We start from the raw sequence: 19,287 nt of genomic DNA on the forward strand, positions 1-19,287 counted from the left end.
CGGCGGTCGTTGGCGGCGCAGGAAGCGCGAAGCCGGCGAGGGGGAAGCGGCGGGCGCGGCATGGCGGAGCTGGAGGGTCCCGAATTTGGCAAAGCCGACTTCGTCCTGCTGGACGAGGTGACGATGGAGCAGTTCCTGGAGAACCTGCGCCTGCGGTACGGCGGGGACGGGGACGGCGCCGCGGCGGCGGCGGCACCCGGGGGGGCAGAGGCGGCCGGCGGCTGGACCCCGGCGCGGGCGGTTGCGCCACGGGAGTCCGCGGCGGCGCCCCGGCGACGCGGGCGTTGGGACGGGGGGTGGCGGGGGGACGGCGGCGCCGAACCCCGGTTGCGCAGGAAGCGTCGGGGCGGCGCCCGCGGGGGGAAACAGAGGCACGGCCCCGCCCGGCGGGGGGCCGCGGGGCCCCGCGCTTCCGCCCGCGCCCATGGGCGCTGCCCCACGGCACCCCACAGGACCCCACCCTGCCCCACGGCACCCCACCCTGCCCCACGGCACCCCACAGGACCCCACAGCACCCCACCCCACCCCATAGCACCCTACCCCACCCCACAGCATCCCACAGGACCCCACCCCACAGCACCCTGTAGGGCCCCACCCCACAGGACCCCACCCTGCCCCACAGCACCCCGCAGGATGCTGCCCCACCCCACAGGATGACATCCCACCCTGCAGGGTGTGCATCCCACCCCACAGCACAGCACCCAACAGGATCCCACCCTGTATCTCAGCACCCTGCAGGATGTCACCCCTCCCCACAGCACCATCCCGCCCCACAGAACAGCACCCTGCCGGGTGTGCATCCCACCCCACGGCACAGCACCGTGCAGGGTCCCATCCTGCCCCATGGCACAGCACCCTGCAGGGTGCCCCGGTAGCCCGCCCCACAGCACAGGATGCCATCCCATCCCATGGCACAGCACCATCCTGCCCCACAGCATCACACAGCACCATCCTGCTCCAGGGCACAGGGTGCCCCCCAGCCCACCCCACGGCACAGCACCATCCTGCCCCACGGCACAGCACCCTGCAAGGTGCCCCCCAGCCCACCCCACGGCACAGCACCATCCTGCCCCACGGCACAGCACCCTGCAAGGTGCCCCCCAGCCCGCGCCACGGCACAGCACAAGCCCACCCCATGGCACAGGATGCCATCCCACCTCACAGCACAGCACCCCACAGGGTGCCCCCCAGCCCACCCCACGGCACAGCACCATCCCGCCCCAGGGCACAGCACCCCGCAGGATGCCCCCCAGCCTGCCCCACGGCACAGGATGCCATCCCACCCCGTGGCACAGCACCGTCCTGCCCCATGGCACCATCCCACCCCACGGCACAGCACCATCCCGCCCCAGGGCACAGCACCCCACAGGGTGCCCCCCTAGCCCGCCCCACGGCACCATCCCACCCCATGGCACAGCACCATCCCGCCCCACGGCACAGCACCCCACAGGGTGCCCCCCAGCCCACCCCACAACACAGCACCAGCCCACCCCATGGCACAGCACCCCACAGGATGCCATCCTACAGCACAGCACCATCCCACCCCAGGGCACAGCACCCCGCAGGGTGCCCCCCAGCCTGCCCCACGGCACAGGATGCCATCCCACCCCATGGCACGGCACCATCCTGCCCCATGGCGCCATCCCACCCCATGGCACGGCACCATCCTGCCCCATGGCGCCATCCCACCCCACGGCACAGCACCATCCCGCCCCAGGGCACAGCACCCCGCAGGGTGCCCCCCACGGCCGCCCCTCTGCGCAGGTTCTCCCAGGGCCGCATCTACACCTACATCGGGGAGGTGGTGGTGGCGGTGAACCCCTACCGGGCGCTGGCGCTGTACGGCCCGCCGGCGGTGGAGCGCTACCGCGGCCGCGAGCTCTACGAGCGCCCGCCCCACCTCTTCGCCTTGGCCGACGCCGCCTACAAGGCCATGAAGCGCCGCGCCAAGGACACCTGCATCGTCATCTCGGGTAGGGGCTGGTTTGGGGGGCACCCTCGGGTGGGGGGCACCCTCGGGTGGGCACCCTCGCCCAGCCCCTGCCCTCTCTGCCAGGCGAGAGCGGGGCGGGCAAGACGGAGGCCAGCAAGTACATCATGCAGTACATCGCCGCCATCACCAACCCCACCCAGCGCGCCGAGGTGGAGAGGTGGGTCCGGCCCCGCGGCGCCGGCGGTGGGTGGGTGCTGCGGCACGGATCCCACGGAGCTGCCAGCCCCGGGCTGGGGGGCGAGGGGGGGATTGGGGTGCCCCATGGGCCTGTGGGGTGGTCCTGGGGGGCCCCTTGGTCACAGGGATGGTATGGGGCAACCAGGGGTGCCCCATGGGCCTGTGGGGTTGTCCCGGGGGGGCCTGGGGTGCCCCATGGGCCTGTGGGGTGGTGTGGGGGACCCTAGGGTGCCCCATGGTCATAGGGACGGGGGGGCGGGGGGCCAGGGTGCCCCATGGGCCTGTGGGGTGGTGTGGGGCAACCAGGGGTGCCCCATGGGCCAGTGGGGTGATGTGGGGGGCCCTAGGGTGGCCCATGGCCATAGGGATGGTGTGGGGCAACCAGGGATGCCCTGTGGGCCTGTGGGGTGGTGTGGGGGGCCCTAGGGTGGCCCATGGCCATAGGGATGGTGTGGGGTGACCAGGGGTGCCCCAAGGGCCTGTGGGTGGTCCTGGGGTGCCCCATGGCCAGAGGGACGGTGTGGGGGGACTGGGGGACCCCACGGCCACACGGGTGGTGTGAGGGGACCAGGGGTGCTGCGTCCTGAGCCCATCGGTGAGGCTGCAGCCCTGTGGTGCCGTGCTGCGCCGTGCCGCGCTGTGCCACGTCACGCCATGCCATGGTGCCGCGCTGTGCCGTGGTGCCGCACCGCGCCGCGCCGCCCAGAGTGAAGAACGTGCTGCTGAAGTCCAACTGCGTCCTGGAGGCCTTCGGCAACGCCAAGACCAACCGCAACGACAACTCCAGCCGCTTCGGCAAGTACATGGACATCAACTTCGACTTCAAGGGCGACCCCACCGGCGGCCACATCCACAACTACCTCCTGGAGAAGGTGCGGGCGGGGCCGCGGGCGGGGCCGGTCCCACGGGGGCACCGCCCGGCACCCACCCCCTGCTCCCTCTTCCAGTCCCGGATCCTCCAGCAGCAGCCGGGAGAGAGGAACTTCCACGCCTTCTACCAGGTGAGCCAGGGGTGGGATGGGCTGGGACAGGTGGGATGGGTGGGATGGGGACGGGATGGATGGGGACGGGATGGATGGGGATGGAATGGATGGGATGGGATGGGTGGGATGGGATGGATGAGATGGATGGGATGGGGATGGGATGGATGGGATGGGGATGGGGATGGGATGGGATGGATGAGATGAGATGAGATGAGATGGACGGGATGGGATGGATGGGATGGGGATGGGATGGATGGGATGGGATGGATGGGATGGGATGGATGAGATGGATGGGATGGGGATGGGGATGGGATGGGATGGATGGGATGGGCTGGATGAGATGAGATGAGATGAGATGAGATGAGATGAGATGAGATGAGATGGACGGGATGGGATGGATGGGATGGGGATGGGATGGATGGGATGGGGATGGGATCTATGGGATGGGGATGGGATGGGATGGATGGGATGGGGATGGGATGGATGGGATGGGGATGGGATCTATGGGATGGGATGGGATGGATGGGATGGGATCTATGGGATGGGGATGGGATGTGGATGGGATGGGATCTATGGGATGGGGATGGGATGGATGAGATGGGATGGGGATGGGATGGATGAGATGGGATGGATGAGATGGGATGGATGGGATGGGATCTATGGGATGGGGATGGGATGGATGGGATGGGGATGGGATGGATGAGATGGGATGGGGATGGGATGGATGGGATGGGGATGGGATGGGCTGGATGAGATGAGATGAGATGGACGGGATGGGATGGGGATGGGATGGATGGGATGGGGATGGGATGGATGGGATGGGGATGGGATGGGATGGATGGGATGGGATCTATGGGATGGGATGGGGATGGGATGGGATGGATGGGATGGGATATATGGGATGGGGATGGGATGGGATCTATGGGATGGGATGGGGATGGGATGGGATGGGATCTATGGGATGGGGATGGGATGTGGATGGGATGGGATCTATGGGATGGGGATGGGATGGATGAGATGGGATGGATGGGATGGGATCTATGGGATGGGGATGGGATGGATGGGATGGGGATGGGATGGATGAGATGGGATGGGGATGGGATGGATGAGATGGGATCTATGGGATGGGATGGGGATGGGATGGGATGGGGATGGGATGGATGGGATCTATGTGATGGGATGGGGATGGGATGGTTGTTATGAGATGGGATGGATGGGATCTACAGGGTGGGGTGGGATGGGTGGGTTTGATGGGATGGGATGGGGACAGGATGGGATGAAAAGGCTGGGATGGGATGGATAAGATGGGATGGATGGGATCTATGGGAAGGATGGGATCTACGGGATGGATGGGAACTACGGGATGGGCTGGGATGGGATGGGCGGGGTTGATGAGATGGGGACAGGTTGGGATGGGACAGATGGGATGGGATGGGATCTATGGGATGGGATGGGGATGGGATGGATGGGATGGGATCTGTGGGATGGGGATGGGATGTGGATGGGATGGGATCTATGGGATGGGGATGGGATGGATGAGATGGGATGGATGGGATGGGATCTATGGGATGGGGATGGGATGGATGGGATGGGGATGGGATGGATGAGATGGGATGGGGATGGGATGGATGAGATGGGATCTATGGGATGGGATGGGGATGGGATGGGATGGGGATGGGATGGATGGGATCTATGTGATGGGATGGGGATGGGATGGTTGTTATGAGATGGGATGGATGGGATCTACAGGGTGGGGTGGGATGGGTGGGTTTGATGGGATGGGATGGGGACAGGATGGGATGAAAAGGCTGGGATGGGATGGATAAGATGGGATGGATGGGATCTATGGGAAGGATGGGATCTACGGGATGGATGGGAACTACGGGATGGGCTGGGATGGGATGGGCGGGGTTGATGAGATGGGGACAGGTTGGGATGGGACAGATGGGATGGATGGGATCTATGGGATGAGATGGGGATGGGATGGATGGGATGGGATCTGTGGGATGGGATGGGGATGGGATGCGATGAGAAGGATGGGATGGGACGGACAGACGGGATTGATGGGATCTATGGGATGGATGGGATCTGTGGGGTGAGATGAGAACAGGACGGATGGGATCTATGGGATGAGATGGGGATGGGATAGAGATGGGATGGATGGGATGAGAAGGCTGGGATGGGATGGATGGGATCGATGGGATGGGAACAGGATGGGATGAAAAGGTTGCGATGGGGATGGGATGGATGAGATGGGATGGATGGGATGAGAAGGGTGAAATGGATGGGGGGGATGGGATAGATAAGATGGGACAGACGGGATGGATGGGATCTGTGGGGTGGGTGGGATCTATGGGATGGGTGGGATCTGTGGGGTGGGTGGGATCTGTGGGGTGGGTGGGATGGGGCGGATGGGACAGATGGGATGAATGGGACGGCGGTGGATGGGGCAGGATGCGATAGGACGGCTCAGGCCGGACAGGCCAGGATGCGGCGGGACAGGGGGACACAAGATGGCAGCGGCCGGGCCGGGGTCCCAGCCCCCGGGCGCTGACACCCCCCATCCCCGCAGCTGCTGCTGGGAGCCGCGCCGGCGCAGCTGGCCGCGCTGCACCTCTGCCGCGACCCCGGCGCCTACCGCTACACCCGGGAGGGTGCCCAGGGCAGCGTGAGTGGGGCGGGGGCACCGGGGGGCACCGGCGGCACCGGGGGGCACCGGCGGCAGCGGGGGGGCCCGGCCCCTGACGCCATCCCCCCGGCCTCAGGCCTGTGGGGACGATGCCGCCGGCTACCGGGCGGTGGAGGAGGCGATGGCCGTGATCGGCTTCTCCCCGGAGGAGATGGGCTCCGTGCGCCGGATCCTGGCCGCCATCCTGCACCTGGTGAGGCCCCCGCCAGTACGGCCCCGTGCTCCCCAGTACAGACCAGTGCTAACCAGCACGGCCCCAGGCAGACCAGTATGTCCCCAGGCGCACCAGTACATCCCCAGGCAGACCAGCATGGCTCCCTGTGCACCACTATGTCTCCAGGTGGACCAGTACGTCCCCAGGCGCACCAGTATGGCTCCCTGCACACCAGAATGTCCCCAGGCGGACCAGTATGCCTCCCCATGCACCAGTATGTCCCCAGGCGGACCAGTATGCCTCCCCATGCATCAGTATGTCCCCAGGAGGACCAGTATGGCCCCAGGCGGACCAGTATGGCCCCCTGCACCAGTATGGTCCTGGGCAAACCAGTATGCTCCCCCCTGCCCTGACCAGTACAGCCCCCTCACACCAGTAGCACTGCCCCCCACCAGTATAGCCCCCTCACACCAGTATGGCCCCCTCACACCAGTATGGCCCCCACATGCTGCTACAGCCCCAGGCAGACCAGTATGGCCCCCCCCCAACCAGTACAGCCCCCTCACACCAGTACGGCCCCAGGCAGACCAGTATAGCCCTCTCCACACCAGTATGGTCCCCACACGCCAGTATGGCCCCTGCGCACCGCTACAGCCCCAGGCAGACCAGTATGGCCCCCCCAACCAGTACAGCCCCCTCACACCAGTACGGCCCCAGGCAGACCAGTACAGCTCTCTCCACACCATTATGGCCCCCTCACACCAGTACAGCCTCAGGCAGACCAGTACAGCCCCCTCCACACCAGTATGGCCCCCGAGCACCAGTACGCCCCCCCCCCAGTAGTACAGACCCCCTACACCAGTACGGCTCCCGCACACCAGTATGGCCCCAGGCAGACCAGTATGGCCTCCGCGTACCAGTAAGGCCCCCCCACCCCTAATACAGCTCCCATGCCACCAGTACAGTCCTGGGCAGACCAGTATGGCCCCGGGCGGACCAGTATGGTCCTGGGCAAACCAGTATGCCCCCGCACACACCAGTATGGCCTCCATGCTCCAGTACAGCCCCTGTGCACCAGTACAGCCCCAGGAAGACCAGTATGGCCCTGAGCATACAAATAAGCATGGTCCCACACTACCCAGTACAGACCAGTGGAAACAAGTAAAGACCAGCTCAAACCAGTGAAGCCTTATGCAGTGCAATACAGCCCAACACAAACCAGTATGGCCCAGCACAGCCCAATGCAAACCAGTTCAGCCCAGCAAAGCCCAGCTCAGCCCAGTGCAAACCACTATGGCCCAGCACAGCCGAATGCAAACCAGTATGGCCCAGAACAGCCCAATGCAAAGCAGCATGGCCCAGAACAGCCCACCACAGCCCAATGCAAACCAGTATAGCCCAGTACAGCCTAATGCAAACCAGTATGGCCCAGAACAGCCCAATGCAAACCAGTATAGCCCAGTACAGCCTCATGCAAACCAGTATGGCCCAGAACAGCCCAATGCAAAGCAGCATGGCCCAGAACAGCCCAATGCAAACCAGTATGGCCCAGAACAGCCCACCACAGCCCAATGCAAACCAGTATAGCCCAGTACAGCCCAATGCAAACCAGCCCAGCTCACCACAGCCCAGTGCAAACCAGTGAAACCCAGCACAGCCCAATGCAAATCAACACAGCCCAGCGCAAACCAGTACAGCCCAATGTAACCCAGCATGGCCCAGCACAGCCCAATGCAAACCAGTACAGCCCTGTATGGCCCAGCACAGCCCAGTACAAACCAGTACAGACCTATACATCCCAGCACAGCCCAATACAAACCAGTACAGCCCGATACAAACCAGTACAGCCCTGTACGGCCCAGCACAGCCCAATACAAACCAGTACAGCCCTGTATGGCCCAGCACAGCCCATGGTGCAGGAGGGGCCGGTGCTGGGACACCCCAGCCCCTTTCTGGGGGCTCCCAGGTGTCCCCCCACGTTCATCCGCCAACGTGGCGTGGCGGGGCCGCCCCAGGGCAACGTCAGGTTCGTGGCGGAGGGCGAGACGGCGGCGGTGGAGGACGCGGCGCAGCTCTCGGTGCTGGCCGAGCTGACGGCCACGGCGCCCGGCAGCCTGCGCCAGGCGCTCCTGACCCGCACCGTGGCGGCCGGCGGCGGGGAGCTGATCGAGAAGGGCCACAGCCCCAAGGAGGCCGCCTACGCCCGGGACGCGTGCGCCAAGGTAGGGAGGGAACATGGGGTGACGGGTCCTTCCGCAGCACCCTTGGGTGCCCACGACCCTGTCCCCGTCCCCAGGCCATCTACGAGCGGCTCTTCTGCTGGATCGTGGGGCGTATCAACGCCAGCATCGCCGCCCGCGGCTACGACGCCCGCCTTCACGGCAAGAGCACCGTCATCGGCGTCCTCGACATCTACGGCTTTGAGATCTTTGACACCAACAGGTGACCTGGCCCGGGGGTGGGGGACACGGGGACACGTGGAGGGACAGGACCCGGGAGGGACATGGCGGGGGGACTGGGGATGGGAAGGGTGTGTGTGGAGGGGACGGGGACGGCTGGGAGGGACACCTGGAGGGGACAGGGGCTGGGGGGATGCGTGGGGGGAACGGGGGCCCAGGAGGGACGCAGGGAGGGGACAGGACCTGGGAGGGACATGGGGAGGGGATGGGACCCAGGAGGGACACGGGGAGGGAACGGGGCTTGAGAGGGAGAATGTCCAAGGGACGTACGGGGGGGACAGGACCCAGGAGGGACACAGGGAGGGGACAGGGCCTGGGAGGGACATATAGCAGGGGAGGATGCCCAAGGGATATGTGGAAGGGACAAGACCTAGGAGGGACACAGGGAGGGGATGGGAGCCAGGAGGGACCTATGGAGGTGACAAGCCCAGGAGGGACATGTGGAGGGGACAGGACCCGGGGGGGGACTCAAGGAGGGGACAGGGCTTGGGAGGGACACATGGAGGGACAGGGCCACAAGGGACCCATGAAGATGACGGGACCCAGGAGGGACACATGGAGGGGACAGGGACACATAGCAGGGGAGGACTCCTGAGGGACATGTGGAAGGGACAGGAGGGACACATGGAGGAGATGGGACCCAGGAGGGACAGGACCGCAAGGTACACATGGAGGGACAGGACCAGGAGGTCCCCGGCAGGACCATGTGGCTCGGGGAGCCACGTGGCAGGGCAGGGTGTGCAGGGGACATGGCGTGGGGCTGGGTGGCGGTGGCCGGCCTGACCCCCCTGCCCGCAGCTTCGAGCAGTTCTGCATCAACTACTGCAACGAGAAGCTGCAGCAGCTCTTCATCGAGCTGATCCTGCGGCAGGAGCAGGCCGAGTACCAGCGGGAGGGCATCGCCTGGCAGAGCGTGAGGGGCATGGGGACATGGGGGGGGACATGGGGGCATCGCCTGGCAGAGCGTGAGGGGCATGGGGACATGGGGGACATGGGGGACATGGGGGCATCGCCTGGCAGAGCGTGAGGGGCATGGGGACATGGGGGGGACATGGGGGCATCGCCTGGCAGAGCGTGAGGGACATGGGGACATGGGGGGGACATGGGGGCATCGCCTGGCAGAGCGTGAGGGGCATGGGGACATGGGGGGGGACATGGGGGCATCGCCTGGCAGAGCGTGAGGGGCACGGGGACATGGGGGGGACATGGGGGCATCGCCTGGCAGAGCGTGAGGGGCACGGGGACATGGGGGGGGACGTGGGGGCATCGCCTGGCAGAGCGTGAGGGGCATGGGGACATGGGGGACATGGGGGCATCGCCTGGCAGAGCGTGAGGGGCATGGGGACATGGGGGGGACATGGGGGCATCGCCTGGCAGAGCGTGAGGGACATGGGGACATGGGGGACATGGGGGCATCGCCTGGCAGAGCGTGAGGGACATGGGGACATGGGGGGGACATGGGGGCATCGCCTGGCAGAGCGTGAGGGGCATGGGGACATGGGGGACATGGGGGACATGGGGGCATCGCCTGGCAGAGCGTGAGGGGCATGGGGACATGGGGGGGACATGGGGGCATCGCCTGGCAGAGCGTGAGGGGCATGGGGACATGGGGGGGACATGGGGGCATCGCCTGGCAGAGCGTGAGGGACATGGGGACATGGGGGACATGGGGGCATCGCCTGGCAGAGCGTGAGGGGCATGGGGACATGGGGGGGACATGGGGGCATCACCTGGCAGAGCGTGAGGGGCATGGGGACATGGGGGACATGGGGGCATCGCCTGGCAGAGCGTGAGGGGCATGGGGACATGGGGGGGACATGGGGGCATCGCCTGGCAGAGAGTGAGGGGCATGGGGACATGGGGGGGACATGGGGGCATCGCCTGGCAGAGCGTGAGGGGCATGGGGACATGGGGGGGGACGTGGGGGCATCGCCTGGCAGAGCGTGAGGGGCATGGGGACATGGGGGACATGGGGGCATCGCCCGGCAGAGCGTGAGGGACATGGGGACATGGGGGGGGACATGGGGGCATCGCCTGGCAGAGCGTGAGGGGCGTGGGGACATGGGGGGGGACGTGGGGGCATCGCCTGGCAGAGCGTGAGGGACATGGGGACATGGGGGGGACATGGGGGCATCACCTGGCAGAGCGTGAGGGGCATGGGGACATGGGGGGGGACATGGGGGCATCGCCTGGCAGAGCGTGAGGGACATGGGGACATGGGGGGGGACGTGGGGGCATCGCCTGGCAGAGCGTGAGGGGCATGGGGACATGGGGGGGGACGTGGGGGCATCGCCTGGCAGAGCGTGAGGGACATGGGGACATGGGGGGGACATGGGGGCATCGCCTGGCAGAGCGTGAGGGACATGGGGACATGGGGGGGACATGGGGGCATCGCCTGGCAGAGCGTGAGGGACATGGGGACATGGGGGGGGACATGGGGGCATCGCCTGGCAGAGCGTGAGGGACATGGGGACATGGGGGGGGACATGGGGGCATCGCCTGGCAGAGCGTGAGGGACATGGGGACATGGGGGGGACATGGGGGCATCGCCTGGCAGAGCGTGAGGGGCATGGGGACATGGGGGGGACATGGGGGCATCGCCTGGCAGAGCGTGAGGGGCATGGGGACATGGGGGGGACATGGGGGCATTGCCTGGCAGAGCGTGAGGGGCATGGGGACATGGGGGGGACATGGGGGCATCGCCTGGCAGAGCGTGAGGGGCATGGGGACATGGGGGGGACATGGGGGCATCGCCTGGCAGAGCGTGAGGGGCATGGGGACATGGGGGGGACATGGGGGCATCGCCTGGCAGAGCGTGAGGGGCATGGGGACATGGGGGGGACATGGGGGCATCGCCTGGCAGAGCGTGAGGGGCATGGGGACATGGGGGGGACATGGGGGCATCGCCTGGCAGAGCGTGAGGGGCATGGGGACATGGGGGGGACGTGGGGGCATCGCCTGGCAGAGCCTGGGGGGCTCAGGGGAGACAGGGGGGACATTGCCTGGCAGATGGTGAGTGGCTTGGGGGGAGCTGGTGGGGCATCGCCTGGCAGAGCCAGATTTGGGGTGCATGGGGCTGAATCAGGGCACCCAGGGGGGCAATTCGGGGTGCCCACCCCCCCGGCCCCCCCAGATCGAGTACTTCAGCAACGAGCCCATCGTGGAGCTGGTGGAGCAGCCGCACCGCGGCATCCTGGCGCTGCTGGACGAGGCCTGCCTGGCCGCGGGGACCATCACCGACCCCCTCTTCCTCGCCTCCATGGACGCCCGCCTCGGCCGCCACCCCCACTACACCAGCCGCAAGGTGCTTCTGGGGGGGTCGGGGGGAGCGGGGGGTCCCTGGGCAGGGGGCTGACACCCCCCTGCTCCCCAGCTCTGCCCCACAGACAAGACCATGGAGTTCAACCGGGACTTCCGCATCAAGCACTATGCTGGAGATGTCACGTGAGGGGGGCGCTGGGGGGGACATGGGGGGTCTACGGTGGGCTGTGGGTGTCATCGGGTGGCCACGGGGCTGTGGGGGACCACTTAGGACCATGGGGCTATAGGGGCTCTTGGGGGTCTAGGGTTGACCATGGGGCCTTGGAGAACCATGGGGGACCATGGGTGGCCTTGGGGCTATGAGGAACTTTGGGAGGGCATGGGGGCCATGGGGGGGCCGCTTGGCACCATGGGGCTATAGGGGCTCTTGGGGGGTCTATGGTTGACCACGAGGCCTTGGAGAACCATGGGGGACCATGTGGGAGCATGGAGGGGGGTGTGGGACTGTGGAGCGTCTTGAGGGACCATGGGAAGTGGTTTGGGGTCATGGGGGACCATCAGGCTGTGGGGATCATGAGGAACCATGAGGGACTGGCAGGGGGTCAGTTGGGGCCATGAGAGTGTGGGTGGCCATCTTGGACCATGAACATCCGTGAATGGCCATGGGGTCATGGTGGGGCCATGGAAAACTGTGAGGGACCATGGGTGGCCTTGGGGCTATGAGGAACCTTGGGAGTCCATGGGGGGCCACTTAGGACTGTGGGGCTATAGGGACTCTTGGGGGTCTGTGGTTGACCATGGAGCCTTGGAGAACCATGGGGAACCATGTGGGAGCAAGGAGGGGGCTTAAGGGACTGTGGGAGGTGGTTTGGGGTCATGGGGGACCATGGAGCATGTGGGGGGGTGTCATTTGGGGCCATGGGAATGTGGGTGGCCATCACAGACTATGGACATCATGAGTGGCCATGGGGTTGCAGAGCACCATGGGGGACCATGGGTGGACTTGGGGCAATGAGGGACCTTGGGATGGCATGGCGGACTGTGGCGGGCCACTTGGGACCATGGGGCTACAGGGGCTCTTGGGGGTCTAGGGTTGACCATGGAGCCGTGAAGAACCATGGGGGACCATGTGGGAGCATGGAGGGGGTTTGAGGGACCATGGGAGATGGTTTGGGGTCATGGGGGACCATGGGGGATTTGGGGGGGGTGTCATTTGGGGCCATGGGAATGTGGGTGACCATCAGGGACTATGAACATCATGAGTGGCTGTGGGGTCGCGGGGGGCCATGGAGAGCTGTGGGGGGCCATGAGGGACCTTGGGATGGCATGGGAGACCATGAGGGGGCCATTTGGGACCATGGAGAGCCATAGGGGCCCCTGGGGGACTATGGGGTGGCCTTGGTTGGCCATAGGGCTTTGAGGACCCATGGGGGATTGTGTGGAGCCATTTAGGACCATGGGAGGCCATTTGGGGCACCACTGGGGTCCCACGGGGTCTGGGAGGTCCCCAGAGGCCACGTGCAGCAGGACAGCCTGTGTAGGACATGCCATGCCCTGGGGACAGTGGGGACAGGGTCGGGGGGATTCGGTGTCCACGAGCACTGAACCCCACAGCCCCCTGGCCTCCACGAGTGCCCCCAGGGCCACCCCCAGGGCCACATGTCACCGCTGCATGGTCCCCAGCATGGTGTCCCCCTCCGTCAGGTACTCGGTGGAGGGGTTCCTGGACAAGAACAAGGACACGCTCTTCCAGGACTTCAAACGGCTCCTCTACAACAGGTTGGGGACACAGGGGACACAGCTGGGGGCCTGGTGGCACAGCCGTGGGGCGGGAGCGGGGTTCCCGGTGCTGCCAGCCCCACGCCAACGCCATCCCCAGCGCGGACCCCGTGCTGCGTGACATGTGGCCTGACGGCGAGCAGAGCATCACCGAGGTCACCAAGCGCCCGCTGACCACTGGCACGCTCTTCAAGAACTCCATCGTGGCCCTGGTGGAGAACCTCGCCTCCAAGGTAGGGGACCGGGGACAGCTGGGCACGTCCCCAAGCCAGCCTGGTGTGTCCCTGCACCGGCCTGGCGTGTCCCTGCACCAACTTGACATGTCCCTGTGCCAGCTGGGCACGTCCCCAACCCATCTTGGTATGTCCCCATAGCAGCTGGGCACGGCCCAAGATGCACGGGCATGCTCCTGAGCCAGCCAGGCATGTCCCCAAGCCAGCCAGGTCTGTCCCCAAGCCAGCTGAGCATGTCCCTCTGCCAGCCAAGGTGTCCCTGAGCCAGCCTGGCATGTCCCCAAGCCAGCCAGGTCTGTCCCCAAGCCAGCTGAGCATGTCCTTCTGCCAGCCAGGCATGTCCCTAAGCCAGCCAAGGTGTCCCTGTGCCAGCCTGGCATGTCCCCAAGCCAGCCAAGATGTCCTTGAGCCAGCTTGGCATGTCCCCGAGCCAGCCAAGGTGTCCCTGTGCCAGCCTGGCATGTCCCTAAGCCAGCCAAGATGTCCTTGAGCCAGCCTGGCATGTCCCCAAGTGAGCCAAGATGTCCCCAAGCCAGCCTGGCATGTCCCCAGCAAGGCAAAATGTCCCTGTGCTAGCCTGGCATGTCCCCAAGCGAGCCTGGCATGTCCCCAGTCAGCCAAGATGTCCTTGAGCCGGCCTGGCATGTCCCCAAGCCAGCCTGGCCTGTCCCCAAGCCATTGAAGATGTCCCTGTGCTAGCCTGGCATGTCCCCAAACGAGCCTGGCATGTCCCCAGTCAACCAAGATGTCCTTGAGCCGGCCTGGCATGTCCCCAAGCCAGCCAAGATGTCCCCAAGCCAGCCTGGCATGTCCCCAAGCCAGTGAAGATGTCCCTGTGCCAGCCTGGCGTGTCCCCAAGCCATCGAGGCCTCCCGTCCCCATGCCACCCGTGCGCGGTGCAATCCCACCTTGCGTGCCCGGAGCTCCCCAGCCCAGGACACCCGTGGGCTCGGTGCCACTCACGGGTGCCACCGTGGTGCCACCCCATCCGCGTCCCCCGCAGGAGCCCTACTACGTGCGCTGCATCAAACCCAACGACCAGAAGTCGCCGACGCTCTTCGACGAGGAGCGCTGCCGGCACCAGGTCTCCTACCTGGGGCTGCTGGAGAACGTCCGGGTGCGCCGCGCCGGCTTCGCCTACCGCCAGCCCTACAACCGCTTCCTCCTGCGGTACGGCCCGCGCCCCGTGGGACCCCCTGTCCCCCCCCGCGCCCCCTCACCCCGCCTTGTCCCCCCAGGTACAAGATGACCTGCGAGTACACGTGGCCCAACCACCTGATGGCCAGCGACCGGGAGGCCACGCAAGCCCTCCTGGAGCAGCACGGCTTCCAGGACGACGTGGCTTACGGCCACACCAAGGTCTTCATCCGCACGCCCCGCACCCTCTTCTGCCTCGAGCAGGAGCGGGCGCAGCTCATCCCCATCATCGTCCTGCTGCTGCAGAAGGTGGGCACACGTGGCACGAGCTGGCTCGGTCTCAGCTCCGCCGGGGTGACATGGGCTTGCGGGGACGCCCCGGTGCCCGGGGTGCCGGATGGGTGCTGGAGGGGCGAGCGGGCGCTGGTTGGGCTTGGAGGGGGGCAGCTCTGTGCCCGGGGCTGGGCATGGCGTGGGGCAGGCTATGGGGCAGGATGCCGGCTGGCGCAGGGCGCGGCACTGGGGAATTGGAGCAGGGCACGGGCCGCACCGGGGAGTTTCAGGGCGGGGAGCAGCATTTTGGGGGCCTCACGGTGCCGGGGTGCGGCGCCGGGCACCCACAGCCACGCTCCCGGGGGGGATCCGCGGGGCAGCGCCCGCCCTGACTGTCGGCATTCGGCAGGCTTGGCGCGGCGCCCTGGCGCGGCGGCGCTGCCGTTACCTGCGCGCTGCCTACACCATCATGGCTTACTACAAACGGCACAAGGTGAAGGCGTACCTGCGGGAGCTGCTGCGCCGCTTCCAGGCCGTCCGCACCCTCCCCGATTTCGGCAAAAGCGTGGTTTGGCCGGAGCCGCCGGCGGTGCTGGCGCGCTTCCAGGATGCCAGCCAGCGCCTCTTCCGCAGGTACCGTCCCGGATCCCGCTCCGCTCCCGCGCTGGGATGAGGATGTGGGACAGGGACGTGGGATGGGAACATGGATGTGGGAGGGGGACATGAATGTGGGACAGGAACGTGGGAGGGGGACATGAATGTGGGACAGGAACGTGGGACGGGGACATGGGTTGGGAATGTGGGATGGGGACATGGAACGGGAACATGGGATGGGGACGTGGAATGGGGACATGGGACAGGGATGCGGGTTAGGAATGTGGGATGGGGACATGGAACGGGAACATGGGATGGGGACATGGAATGGGGATGTGGGTTAGGAATGTGGGATGGGGACGTGGAACGGGAACATGGGATGGGGACATGGAATGGGGACGTGGGTTGGGAATGTGGGACAGGGGCATGGAATGGGGATGGGGACGTGGATCAGGGACGTGGGACGGGGATGTGGGGGATGTGGGTTGGGAATGTGGGACAGGGATGTGGGATGGGGACAGGGATGTGAGATGGGGACATGGGTTGGGAATGTGGGATGGGAACGTGGGATGGGGACGGGGATGTGGGACAGGGACGTGGAATGGGGGCGTGGGTTGGGAATGTGGAATGGGGCCATGGGACGGGGGGGCCATGGGACGGGGGCATGGGACGGTGACACAACCGCGCCGTGTCCCCCCGCGGCAGGTGGCGAGCGCGGCAGATCGTCAAGAACATCCCCCCCTCGGAGATGGGGCAGATCCGGGCCAAGGTGGCCGCCATGGAGGCGCTGGCGGGGCTGCGGAAGGAGTGGGGCTGCCAGCGCAGCTGGGCGCGGGATTACCTCTCCTCGGTAAGGGCAACGGCGGGTTTGGGGGTGCCCCGTGGGTCACCCCGGGGTGCCACCCCCGCCCCACCCCGGGGTGCCACCCCCGCCCCACGCCGCGGCTCCCCGCAGCCCAGCGAGAACCCGGGGCTGGCGCTGCCCTTCGCCCGCCGCCTCCAGACCCTCAAGGACAAGGTGCATTTCGGCTCCGTCCTCTTCTCCTGCCACGTCCGCAAGGTGAGGGGCGGCGCGTCCTGGCCGGCCGCCGCGTCCGCGTCACCCCCCCGCCCCGGCGTGTCCCCTCACCTGGCCCTGTCCCCGCAGATCAACCGCTTTGGTAAGAGCCGGGACCGGGCCATCCTGGTGACGGACCAGCACCTCTACAAGCTGGAGCCCCGGCAGCAGTACCGGGTGATGCGGGCGCTGCCCCTCAGCACCGTGAGTGTCCCCAGCCCCACCGGTGTCCCCAGGGTCACTCGGGGCCCCCTGCCCTGCTCTGGCGAGCTGGGGTCCCCACGGCCACATGCCAGGGCCATCCGCGTTGGCACGGTGAAGTCCCCTGCAACAGAGATGTGATGCTGTCCCTGCCATGATGTCCCCACAGTGCTGTCCCCATGGTGCTGTCCCCGCCACGCTGGCCACGCTGTGCTGTCCCCACCGTGCTGTCCTCATAGTGCTGTCCCCACCACGCTGGCCATGCTGCGCTGTCCCCACTGTGCTTGCCATGCCGTGCTGTCCCCACCACGCTGTCCCCACCACACTGTCCCCACCACACTGGCTGTGCCACACTGTCCCCACCGCGCTGTCCCCACCGCGCTGTCCCCATAGTGCTGTCCCCACCACACTGGCCATGCCATGCTGTCCCCACCACGCTGTCCCCACCATGCTGTCCCCATAGTGCTGTCCCCATAGTGCTGTCCCCACCACACTGTCCCCACCACACTGTCCCCACCACACTGGCTGTGCCACACTGTCCCCACCGCGCTGTCCCCACCACGCTGTCCCCATAGTGCTGTCCCCACCACGCTGTCCCCACCACACTGGCTGTGCCACACTGTCCCCACCGCGCTGTCCCCACCACGCTGTCCCCATAGTGCTGTCCCCACCACGCTGTCCCCACCACGCTGACCACAGTGCATTGGCCACGCTGCCTTGGCCACACCACGCCGGCCATGCCATGGCCCCGAGCCCCCCACGCAGCCACAGCTGCGGCGGTGACCCCCAGCCGTCCCCGCAGGTGACAGGGCTGAGCGTGACGAGCTGCGGGGCGCAGCTGGTGGTCTTCCACACCCAGAGCCAGGAGGACCTGGCCGTGTGCCTGCACAAGACGCAGCCGGCGGGGGACAACCGGGTGGGCGAGCTGGTGGGCGTCCTCCTGGAGCACTGCCGAGCGTGAGTTGGGGCGGGGCTGGGGATTTGGGGGGGTCCCGGCACCCCGCCAGCCCCCGCTGATGCCGGGATGTCGTAGGACCAAGCGGGAGCTGCGGGTCCGGGTCTCCGACTGCATCCAGCTGAGCCTACGTGGGCGCCGGCGGCTGCTGACGGTGGAGACGCGGGCGGACGCGGCCACCCCCGATTTTGGCAAGAGCCGCGATGGCTTCGTGCTTTACTGGCCCGGGAGATGAGGGGAGGGGGGAGCAGCTCCGCTGCCCCCCACCTGCACCCTGCCCGTGCCCTGCCCGCCCCCTGCCTGCACCCTGCCCCGCCGGCCTCTGCTCAGGACCCACCGCGGCCTCGTGACCCCCAACCACGCATTCCGTCCATCCCATGGGATGATGCCGAAGCCTTTGTGTGCACCGGGAATAAAGAGTTGGATGGGACCCCCGCAGCCCCCCCAGCCCAGGGCTGGGGTCCCCCAAAAACTCTGCCCCACGGCTGGGGACCCTGCGTGCCCAGGGCTGGGGGTGGCTGGGATGGGATGGGATGGGGATGTGGATGGGATGGGATGGGGATGGGATGAATGGAAGTGGGATGAGATGGGGATGTGGATGGGAATGGGGTGGATGGAGGTGGGATGGGATGGGATGGGATTGATGGGATGGGATGGGATCAACTGGGATGGGATGGATGGAGGTGGGATGGGATGGATGGGATGGGATCAGTTGGGATGGGATGGATGGAGGTGGGATGGGATGGGATGGATGGGATGGGATCAGTTGGGATGGGATGGGATGGATGGGATGGGATCAGTTGGGATGGGATGGGATGGATGGAGGTGGGATGGGATGGGATCAGTTGGGATGGGGTGACAGGACGGGGTGGAATCTCCGGCATGGGGTGGGCTGGGATCTATGGGATGGGGTGGGGTGGGGTGGGGTGGGCTGGATGGGATGGGGCGGTGTCGTGGTTTCACCCCACCCAGCCGCTCGCTCGCTCCCCACCCCAGTGGGATGGGGGAGAGAACTGGGAGGGTGAAGGTGAGAAAACTCGTGGGTGGAGACAAGAGCGGTTTAATAACTGGAGTAAAATAAAGTAGAATAGCGGTAATAACAATATAATAATAATACAATGATAATATACAAAACAAGCGATGCACGGTGCAATTGCTCACCACCCGCCGACCGATGCCCAGCCCGTCCCCGAGCAGCGATCGCTGCCCCCCAGCCAGCTCCCCCCAGTTTCTGTACTGGGCATGACGCCATACAGCATGGAATAGCCCTTGGGCCAGTCTGGGCCAGCTGGCCGGGCCCTGCCCCCTCCCGGCTCCTCGTGCCCCGGGCAGGGCGCGGGAA

General features: G+C 66.3%; 1 protein-coding gene across 1 annotated transcript; it reads left to right on the forward strand.

The window, feature by feature from the left end:
- Positions 1-10: 10 nt before the first annotated feature.
- Positions 11-18,420, forward strand: MYO1G (myosin IG). Its single transcript, XM_082323575.1, has 22 exons — positions 11-155; positions 1,765-1,973; positions 2,057-2,150; positions 2,877-3,042; positions 3,118-3,171; positions 5,726-5,821; positions 5,919-6,035; positions 8,012-8,218; positions 8,293-8,438; positions 9,254-9,368; positions 11,589-11,759; positions 11,829-11,899; positions 13,421-13,495; positions 13,596-13,728; positions 14,732-14,898; positions 14,967-15,174; positions 15,548-15,771; positions 16,438-16,582; positions 16,688-16,792; positions 16,880-16,993; positions 17,793-17,947; positions 18,024-18,420. Exons 1-22 carry the CDS (start codon positions 61-63, stop codon positions 18,178-18,180), a joined length of 3,024 nt encoding a protein of 1,007 aa, XP_082179701.1. The 5' UTR covers positions 11-60; the 3' UTR covers positions 18,181-18,420.
- The last annotated feature ends 867 nt before the right edge of the window (positions 18,421-19,287 follow it).

This window comes from Platalea leucorodia (assembly GCF_965183815.1).
Source record: "Platalea leucorodia genome assembly, chromosome: 1".
NCBI classification, from domain to species: domain Eukaryota; kingdom Metazoa; phylum Chordata; class Aves; order Pelecaniformes; family Threskiornithidae; genus Platalea; species Platalea leucorodia.

Coding starts and splice junctions, on each gene's coding strand:
- MYO1G (XM_082323575.1), top strand. CDS start 61: ATGGCGGAGCTGGAGGGTCCCGAATTTGGCAAAGCCGACTTCGTCCTG. Junction 15,772..16,437: donor AGCCAGCGCCTCTTCCGCAG/GTACCGTCCCGG, acceptor CCCCCGCGGCAG/GTGGCGAGCGCGGCAGATCG. Junction 16,994..17,792: donor GGGCGCTGCCCCTCAGCACC/GTGAGTGTCCCC, acceptor CCGTCCCCGCAG/GTGACAGGGCTGAGCGTGAC.